The sequence below is a fragment of the Coregonus clupeaformis genome, unplaced genomic scaffold (assembly GCF_020615455.1).
Source record: "Coregonus clupeaformis isolate EN_2021a unplaced genomic scaffold, ASM2061545v1 scaf0316, whole genome shotgun sequence".
Taxonomy (NCBI): domain Eukaryota; kingdom Metazoa; phylum Chordata; class Actinopteri; order Salmoniformes; family Salmonidae; genus Coregonus; species Coregonus clupeaformis.
Window position 1 is genome coordinate 183,578 of NW_025533771.1, and position 10,654 is coordinate 194,231.

Consider the following 10,654-nt stretch of genomic DNA (forward strand, 5'->3'; position numbering starts at 1 on the left):
ATAAATCATGAGCCTCATCTTGAGGAGTCACCTGTGACAGTATTCATAAAGAGTAGGAGTACTGATCTGGGATCAGTTTTTCCTTTTAGATCATAATGAAACAGATTAAATGGACAGGGGGGACCTGATCCTAGATCAGCACTCCTCCTCTGAGACACTGCCTTTATGAATAAGGGCCCAGGAGTCACCAGGACCAAGAAACCGGACACATACTGTTGTAAAGTTTAGCTACAGCAGGTGTTTACTGCCATCTAGTGGAAGCTACCAATAAACCACTTTATTATCAGGGTGGGGAGACCGCTGAGCTGAACGTGAAAGACGCAGGGAAAGGAGCATCTCTTTATCAAATCCTCCTTCAGAGTCACATGCAGGTAAAACATTGTGATTTCTATATAGTGCTGTATCTGAAAGAGCATATTCTGCAGTTTCTATGACACTTACCTTTATCAAATAACTCTCAACATTCAAGAGGCGCAGCTCTATTTCCAAATGTCACTTTTCTCAACAATATCTGTGCTGTCAATGTATTTAGCACATGACCACTCCAGCAGCAGCATTGCTATGGCAACTAAGCAAAAACTAGTAACATCATCCAGTTAAAATATGCTATTCTGTCGTCAATTGATGAATGGCCAATAGAAACCAGATAGAAACTGATAATGGTGCATGCGACTTCAGTTTTGGTTAGCCGCAGATGTCGAAACCAACTTGCTCAATGTCTTTCCATATCTGGGGAAAGATGAAACCAGGCCAGCAGGTGAGTGACTGTTTGACTGTGGTTTTGAGACATGTGGTGCCTTACATGGGCAAAGGCAAAAATGGGACCATAGACAGCTTCTTCACATCAATTTCCCTGTCAGACAAGTTGATTGGAAAGAAGACTATCCTGCTCAGAACAGTGAACACACAAAGGCAGAAGCTGCTGGTAAAGCAACACTCACGGTGTGATGGAGAGTGGTAAAGCAACACGCACGGTGTGATGGAGAGTGGTAAAGCAACACTCACGGTGTGATGGAGAGTGTAAAGCAACACTCACGGTGTGATGGAGAGTGGTAAAGCAACACTCACGGTGTGATGGAGTGTGGTAAAGCAACATTCACGGTGTGATGGAGAGTGGTAAAGCAACACTCACGGTGTGAGCGAGAGTGGTAAAGCAACACTCACGGTGTGATGGAGAGTGGAAAAGCAACACTCACGGTGTGATGGAGAGTGGTAAAGCAACACTCACGGTGTGATGGAGAGTGGTAAAGCAACACTCACGGTGTGATGGAGAGTGGTAAAGAAACACTCACGGTGTGATGGAGAGTGGAAAAGCAACACTCACGGTGTGATGGAGAGTGGAAAAGCAACACTCACGGTGTGATGGAGTGTGGTAAAGCAACACTCACACTTCCTCAGCACCATGCACCCCACTGTTGCCACCGGCGGTGACCAGAAGAAGAAACCGGAGACAGTGACAGACTACAATCACACAAAGGTATATACAGTATCTCTACCATATACAGATAGCCTTCCCATCTGCCAAACACCAAATAGGATCCCCTTTTATTATATTACATTCATATTATTACTATTAGTATTATCATTCTATATAATTATAACCTTTTCTATTCTATTTTATTTTATGTAAAAGGTTGGTGTGGATGCACTCGACCAGATGTCCAGACTGTACACAGTAAAAACAGAAGTGTTAATTTAACTCCTATCGAGTTGAATTTAACTCTGTTTCAGATAACATTTGGTCCCACTCAAAATCAGTGTAAAATGTACTCTTTGGTCAGTGTAAAACTTTTTAGAGTTAATTCTACTCCATATTGTGTAAAAAATAACAATGAAATGTGTCAAAATATTTAACACTGTAGTTTAATCACACTGTTGAGAGTAATATGATTACACTGTATAGAGTTAAGTCAACTACAATTTTACTTAAAAATGACACTTTAAAGTGTAATGATATTTACTTTTCATTTCTCTACAGTGTTTTTTTTTTTTTTTTTATTATATGATGTAGTGTTACTGAATTATAGAAATATCAATACTATCAAATAAAACAAAGCACAATAATACAAGATGAGAGCACCCACATTTATTGAAAAAAAAAAGTATAATTTCAATGTCCGTGAATTTACATTGTACACCCATTGCCTTGTCTATGACAGAAGTATAACATCATAAAAATGTTCACCAGAGAAAGCAATATGGCACAACAAGGAGAGCTGTGTCATTTCCTCCATATGACCTTTGTATGTCAAAAGGTCTAGGGTAGTGCAGGTTGTCGACATGAAAAAAACTAAATCATGCTTTGATCTGATCACCTCATATGCATGGAAATGTTCTTGAAAAGTTACTGTAACTAAAGGCACTGTGAGTAGTAACAGTTTTTCACACATTATCAGAACTGACTCAATCTGATAAAACAAGGGCACTTCAGAGTCAACTTCCCACAGATAACCAAGTGTGGGCGATAAACATACCCATTATGTTTAGCCCAATTAACCTTCATAACCTGAATGCTACTGGGCACTTGCATTGCCAAAGCAATTTCAGAACCTCCTTTTACCATATTTAAAGCCACCATTTTTCCTGGACCAATATCTAACCGACTAAAAGTTGTTGATCTTCGCCAACTATATGCCATATGATTCTGATGCTTTTTTTGCCAGCGTTTTGGTAATATTTTTAAACGATTTAAGCTGTTTTTGAAAAAATTATGTTTGCCTTCATACCTCATACACCAACTATGAAGTACAGGCCCTATTTTCTGGATGCAGCGGGGATAGTGGATAAGAAAATGGTGCTTTGGTAAAAGTTTTTTCTGAGGATACAACTTCTTAAACAGTGTATGGTGATCAACAATCAAATGTTTTAAATATACACATAGACCTTGAGATAACATGGGCGAGAATATAATGTTAATTATTTGCAATAATAAAAGAAGCAGGCCCCAGTGTTGGTCAGTAGAAGTTACCAAATCTCCAAAGATAAGAGGAACATTCCTAAGTAAGCACCAGGACTGAATTGCATTCAGTCCCAGATCATTAGATCCTTCACTTAAATTAACAGTCACAGGCCTGTTATTTCTCTCTGTGAAACCATAATCAAAACTTTGTATTCTTGAATGTATTTCTCCTGATGTAACATGTTTTTCATTCAAATACAGAAATAATAACTTCAATTCGTACTGGCCAACCCCTTCTAACACATCATGCATCACATCAACTGAGAAGTTCTCAGTTGTGTGAAAATACCTCAATGAATTTAATATGCATGACATTTTCACACCAAAAACATACGGAAGGGATGGATTACAAGCCATTTCTTGACAGTGAGCAGTATGCATATCTTTGGTGCGTAAAACTATTTTGGAAGAATCTTCAGAGAATTCTGTTTGAAAGTCCTCCTTTTCTGCTAAACAGAACCTGCAACAGTACCTTGCACTGAAAGACTCCACCAGACCAAACAAACTATGCAAACCCAAATTATCACCTGTTACCTGTACTACAGTGCCACGTACATAACCACTGTATAATGGAATCTCAATACCATCGCTCTCTAACACTTTAATGTCTCGAACAATGGGAGCAAAAATTTCACTAAAACCATATCGTTTAACATCTTGAGTATGAAATAAGGCGCACAGGTGTATGTTAGCCAAAAAAGAATTCCATTTTGGAGAGAAGTTTCTTAAAGTAAAATATACTCCACCCAATTTATGAATACCTCGCTTGGAACCCAATGGGTTGGCGACCTCAAAATCATCATAGAACATCTGGACCTGTATTGTCTGCTTCTCAGTTGAGAACAGGGGGTGACTTTTAAAAAAAAGATCCATCACAAATATCTCTCAGTCTAGAGTTGCTGGTAGCTGAGCTTTGCAACATTTCTGCAAAATACTGACTTTTAAATATTGACTGCAGTGTAGATAAAATTGGAATATACATGAATTTATCTTGAACTACTACCTGATCATATGTTCCAGTCTTTTTATTTCGTCTTGTGTCAAATCTTGAACCAATCACACATTCAACTGGTTCTACTATTTCCCACTTGGCAGTCATAAATTTTGATCGCTTGTATTCCGAATTTAGAACTGTGAAAGGATTCTCTAACCCCTCAAAACACGCCTCAACTTTCTTGCACATTTCTGTTTCTCTTTCATTACTAAATACATGCTTTATCACTGTTTCTTTAGCATGCTGATGAATATCTTGAACAATCTCTTCCATGGAAATCACTACAGTATTTACTGTACTTTGACCAACACCTGCTGCCTTTAGATCAGAAATAACAGCTGCACAACTATTTACAATGTATGGCGAAGATAACTCTGACTCAGCCTCTAAACATTCAGTCGACACTTCAACATGAGAAATATTACTGGTGTTGACGGTACTTTGAGGGTCTGAAAGATCATCTTCTATAGAATCTACTAAACTTTCTCCGTGGCACTTGTTAAGATGTTTTCTAAAACTAGAAAAGCTACCAAAAGAACGTGAGCATCCTTCTTGACCACATTTCAGAAAAAGAGTCCTGCCTGTACATAGCCCATGAATTATCTTAAGGTGCTTAACAAGGTTGTTTGGACTTCCATGGTCACTTTTGCAAAGAAAACACTTCATAGTTTTATCTCAACTAACGCACCATTCTTGCTCGCAACTCAGCAACTCTAGGAGTCTCCTTTGTTTCCCCATGTCGATGTTATAGATGGTTGTTTGCACAAAAGTGAAAAAGCTGCTCAAGGAAGAACTGTATGACGTACCAAATACGTAATGGCCTTTAAAGACTTCGTCAAAAGCTCCTACTGAACCTGTTGCCTTGCATGGAAGAGCATGCTTGTCAACCACAATGAAGTAGGAGTGAATGCTGCTCTGTGTGGATCCCTGGGCGAGAAGGTAGGGCTGACTGCTTTGGGTGATGTTGTCAAGATGCTGCTGCACACTGGTTCCAACCTACAAAAAAAACACATTCAACAGAATTGTTTTGGTGACTAACCTCTGACAATAGATAAGATCTGAATCTGACAATTCATCTTGATGGTTGTAAAGTCGTCTCAAATAAAACTGTGAAGGACCTCGGCGTTACTCTTGACCCTGATCTCTCTTTTGACGAACATATCAAGACTGTTTCAAGGACAGCTTTTTTCCATCTACGTAACATTGCAAAAATCAGAAGTTTTCTGTCCAAAAATGATGCAGAAAAATTAATCCATGCATTTGTTACTTCTAGGTTAGACTACTGCAATGCTCTACTTTCCCGGCTACCCGGATAAAGCACTAAATAAACTTCAGTTAGTGCTAAATACGGCTGCTAGAATCCTGACTAGAACCAAGAAATTTGATCATATTACTCCAGTGCTAGCTTCCCTACACTGGCTTCCTGTTAAGGCAAGGGCTGATTTCAAGGTTTTACTGTTAACCTATAAAGCGTTACATGGGCTTGCTCCTACCTATCTTTCCGAGTTGGTCCTGCCGTACATACCAATACGTACGCTACGGTCACAAGACGCAGGCCTCCTAATTGTCCCTAGAATTTCTAAGCAAACAGCGGGAGGCAGGGCTTTCTCCTATAGATCTCCATTTTTATGGAACAGTCTGCCTACCCATGTGAGAGACGCAGACTCGGTCTCAACCTTTAAGTCTTTACTGAAGACTTATCTCTTCAGTAGGTCATATGATTGAGTGTAGTCTGGCCCAGGAGTGTGAAGGTGAACGGAAAGGCTCTGGAGCAACGAACAGCCCTTGCTGTCTCTGCCGGGCCGGTTCCCCTCTCCACTGGGGTTCTCTGCCTCTAACCCTGTTGCAGGGGCTGAGTCACTGGCTTGCTGGTGCTCTTTCATGCCGTCCCTGGGAGGGGGTGCGTCACTTGAGTGGGTTGAGTTACTGACGTGATCTTCCTGTCTGGGTTGGCGCCCCCCCTTGGTTTGTGCTGTGGTGGAGACCTCTGTGGGCTATACTCGGCCTTGTCTCAGGATTGTAAGTTGGTGGTTGAGGATATCCCTCTAGTGGTGCGGGGGCTGTGCTTTGGCGGAGTGGGTGGGGTTATATCCTTCCTGTTTGGCCCTGTCCGGGGGTTTCTTCGGATGGGGCCACAGTGTCTCCGGACCGCTCCTGTCTCAGCCTCCAGTATTTATGCTGCAGTAGTTTATGTGTCGGGGGGCTGGGGTTAGTTGGTTATACCTGGAGTACTTCTCCTGTCTTATCCAGTGTCCTGTGTGAATTTAAGTATGCTCTCTCTAATTCTCTCGTTCTCTCTTTCTCTCTGAGAACCTGAGCCCTAGGACCATACGTCAGGACTACCGGGCATGATGACACCTTGCTGTCCCCAGTCCGCCTGGCCTTGCTGCTATTCCAGTTTCAACTGTTCTGCCTGCGGTTACGAAACCCCTACCTGTCCCAGACCTGCTGTTTTCAACTCTTAATGATCGGCTATGAAAAGCCAACTGAGAGACCTGAGCCCTAGGACCATACGTCGGGACTACCGGCCGTGGTGACTCCTTGCTGTCCCCAGTCCGCCTGGCCTTGCTGCTATTCCAGTTTCAACTGTTCTGCCTGCGGTTATGGAACCCCTACCTGTCCCAGACCTGCTGTTTTCAACTCTTAATGATCGGCTATGAAAAGCCAACTGAGATTTATTCCTGATTATTATTTGACCATGCTTGTCACTTATGAACATTTTTGAACATCTTGGCATGGTTCTGTTATAATCTTCACCCGGCACAGCCAGAAGAGGACTGGCCACCCCTCATAGCCTGGTTCCTCTCTAGGTTTCTTCCTAGGTTTTCGCCTTTCTAGGGAGTTTTTCCTAGCCACCGTGCTTCTACACCTGCATTACTAGCTGTTTGGGGTTTTAGGCTGGGTTTCTGTACAGCACTTCGAGATATTAGCTGATGTAAGAAGGGCTATATAAAATAAAATTGATTGATTGATAAGATCACCTCAAACTGTGCACAAGATTGAGATGATGGAATATATATTTTAAACAACTGTTAAGCATACCTTTTGAAATCTGATGAGCTGATCTACAGCTTGATATGCAGACATCTTTCCGGCCTCTTTCTACCTTGTGCAGATGGTGGTAGCAAATGTAGCAGCAGCAAGATGGCAGACATGTCACTGTCCCAGCCTACAAATAAGTAAATAAAAACCTGGTTAACATTGTGCCGTAGCATAACATTCTTATTCACAACTTGCACCATTATGGACATATAATGCACACCTACATTATCCACATAAAAAGTAAAACAGTTCATTCATACCATTCTCAACTTCAGCAGCTGACTCAGCATTGCGCATCAAATCCAAGAGTTCTGTGGTGGATACAAGTCCATGGCTTTCCTTTATTACTTTTGCTTTGAAAGTGGTTGGCCACTTCTCCAAGAATTTGTTGGCTGTGGCCTCACCAAACAGAAGTCTGAAATCTTGTTCTATCTGCAATGTAACACACAAAGACAGAAATAATGAGTGTTACCTTATTCTTCATTGGATATTTTTGGTGATGCAGTGAATTAAGTTGTCATACCAGTCCTGGTGTGTCCAGAAATCTTGGGAAGACCGAGAAGACATCTGATGATTTGGCTTCATCGTTGACCATTGCTTGCCGATATATGAAGGTCATTTTCATCTTCTCACGGACAGTGTTTTCATCAGCAGAGTGTCTCAAAACAGCAATAGCTGCTTCCACATCCTCATCAGATGGCTCTCTGTCATAGGTGAAGGGCTGACGATCACGGCCTGGCCCACCAACTTAAGACAAAATACAGTGTTAAGAAATCCTTTCTGTACAATTCACAGGTCACCATTATAATTACATTGATCAGAAAACATACCTTTAGGAGATTTGCTGACTGAGGCACCTCTTTCCTCTGCTGTTTTTCTTTGTATGGTCTTCAATCGCCATGCAAGGTATCCGGAACCACTCTCCGGATCGTAGTAATGATCCTATATTATTATAAATAAATTATAAAGGAGTACTATTCCCATTTCATAGAGTGAATATGTGCATAATGTTGCAATAACCCATTTACTTACATATCCATGTTGTGAGTATGGGTCTTCTAGATAGGGAAACAAAGCTACTATCCCCTGTGCATACATCACTCTGACACTTTTGGGGGGATGTCCTAGCATATGAATTCAAAGTTAACATCACACTGAATTGATATTGCACAACACATTTTACATAATTAATAACCGGAAAATAATAACAATGTTTCTTTACAGCCCATCTATATGCTTAATGCTTACCCATGTGTTTCTGTCATCTCAGCAGCAAGTATGTTGATCATCTGTCTTCTGGTGGCATCTGTCAGAGATTTGGTTTTTCCATACTCTCTTGCATAATGCGTTCACCACCAGGCTTTGATGTTAGGATTTTTTCAATCAGCTATAGGTGGAAAGAAATGTGCTTTCCGTAATTGTAAAACAATATGTAATGCTGTCACATGATGAAACAACATTCAGATTGGACTTAACAGCAATGTTCACCACTTACTGCTTTTGCCTCATAGTTTATGTGGCATGGCCTTTTAGGCTGGCTTCCTTCGCCAGCCGCTACTTCTTCAACATCGTCACACACAGTGAAATTCAGAATGATGGTGTCATCAGATGTACCCGAGCATGATGATGAATGAGAGGTATCTGTTCATTATGAAATTTGTGCAAAACATAGAAACATATTACAATAAACTGTTATTTTTAAGACAATAAAGGTTCTCATTCTGGCCTTTAAACTAAAAAACGAATTGAATGAATGAATACCAAGTCCATTGCCCAGCATGATTCTGAAAGTTCCAGGTGACTCCTTTACTAATTCTTCAAAAACATCTGAGTCAACTTCTGTGTCAGACTGGTCATACACCTTAATGTCTGGCTTTCTGCTTTCTGGTATGTTGAATTTTAGACACACTGTTAAAAAAAAGAAGAAAAAAAGAAAAACATGCATTCCCTTCTCACAAGAATCCAAGTTCATACTTAAGGTTGCCTCATGTGTTCACAAAATGATGAAAGACAAGGATCTGCACCTGATTTTATGTTACTGAAAATATAAAGCACAGCAGAAATGACTATAGACCTAAATAGATATCATAAGATAATAGCTTAATGCTGTATTATTTTGTCATTAGGGTGATATGTATTGCTTTAACCTATTATACCTACCTTCTTTCAAGAAAGCATTGAATGTCAGCTCAGACAGCTTGACGTATTTCTGCTCTTCCCCGAGCTGAACACGCAACAGCATTTTGCCTCTGTTAACAAAGAAAATATATATTCAAAATCATCATTTAGTGCTGGTTCAACTAAGCGTTAGCTAACTATCCATTTATCTCAGTAGTACTAGCTACGCAATGCACTATGCATTACTTAGACGTTACACTGCAATTACAAAGGCTGAAGTAGACAAAGTTGTGCTGGTTGAATATAACGTTAAGCTGCCATTTTCTGCAGCAAATGGGTGTAGGCTAGTTCAAGTTTAGAGGCACATTGTCCCATTAGCTACCAAATAACTAGCTATGTGTCAAAGTTAGCTAGCTCATTAGCCATTTTAGTTCGAACAGTAGCTAACCATTAAAATGGTTAAGCAATGTTAAACAAACCCGTCATGCAAATCAGTGATCTAAGTTATCGTTTTATAACACCAACATTAGCTGGCTAACTATCAGAAGCATGCTAACATTACCGTTATATATAGCTTTATAAAAAACAGTTAACGTTAGTGTAAGGAAGCCTGGGAAGCTATACAATAACGTTAGCTAACAATACTATCTGTATAAATGTTTTGTTGTTAGCGAACGTTATTTTACGTATTACCATTCTGACAAACTTCATTCGTGAAAATATTGCAACACAAAGAAAGACAGTTACCGATACTGATTGCAAGCTAGCTAACCGCATGACAAGCACAATCTGCGCTCATGCCAAACGGTGGTGTCCTTCAAACGAACTGATTAGCTAAGTTAACGTTACCTATTTTTAGCCATATGAAACAGCAAGCCATTCACAAAAATATCAAACATATTCCATGGGTATATCATATAACAGTTATTACTGTCAACCATCTGAACTTACAAGCTAATTTAGCTGGCTGATGACGAGGTCACTGCAAGGGGGACCGCCGCATGGAACTCGTGAACTTAAAATATGACCTTGACATCAGCACAACTCTAAAATTATGTAAAGTTAAAAATACCGGTTTGGTGTTGAAAAAACGGGGATGTAACTTACCTAGCAATATCTGTGGCCTAGCTACTCCTTCGCAATCTTCCTCCACCAACGTACGTGCCAAACTTCAGCAAAGCAGAGTGGCGGGTATTCATCACTGCTGTAGAGTTGAAATTGTCACTGCGTATCTGCAGATTTTTACACTCACTTTTAACTCCACTGATAGAGCAACTTTACTCTAAAAAATGTTGAAAATACTCTATCTGGGTTAAAATAACTTTACTCTGAAATATTAACACCCCATTTTTTACTGTGTACTCTGTAAAAGGGGGTACTCTCCTCTGGCCTGTTGACTGTAGTCTGTAAAAGGGGGTACTCTCCTCTGGCCTGTTGACTGTAGTCTGTAAAAGGGGGTACTCTCCTCTGGCCTGTTGACTGTACTCTGTAAAAGGGGGTACTCTCCTCTGGCCTGTTGACTGTACTCTGTAAAAGGGGGT

At 40.4% G+C, this 10,654-nt stretch overlaps 1 protein-coding gene across 1 annotated transcript; it reads right to left on the reverse strand.

The window, feature by feature from the left end:
* Window positions 1–7,018: 7,018 nt before the first annotated feature.
* Window positions 7,019–10,383, reverse strand: LOC121559763. Its single transcript, XM_045214804.1, has 10 exons — window positions 10,221–10,383; window positions 9,156–9,244; window positions 8,757–8,903; window positions 8,491–8,636; window positions 8,328–8,382; window positions 8,028–8,119; window positions 7,826–7,937; window positions 7,519–7,742; window positions 7,256–7,427; window positions 7,019–7,122 (listed from the first exon to the last, which is right to left on the reverse strand). Exons 2-10 carry the CDS (start codon window positions 9,235–9,237, stop codon window positions 7,019–7,021), a joined length of 1,134 nt encoding a protein of 377 aa, XP_045070739.1. The 5' UTR covers window positions 9,238–9,244; window positions 10,221–10,383.
* Window positions 10,384–10,654: the final 271 nt, after the last annotated feature.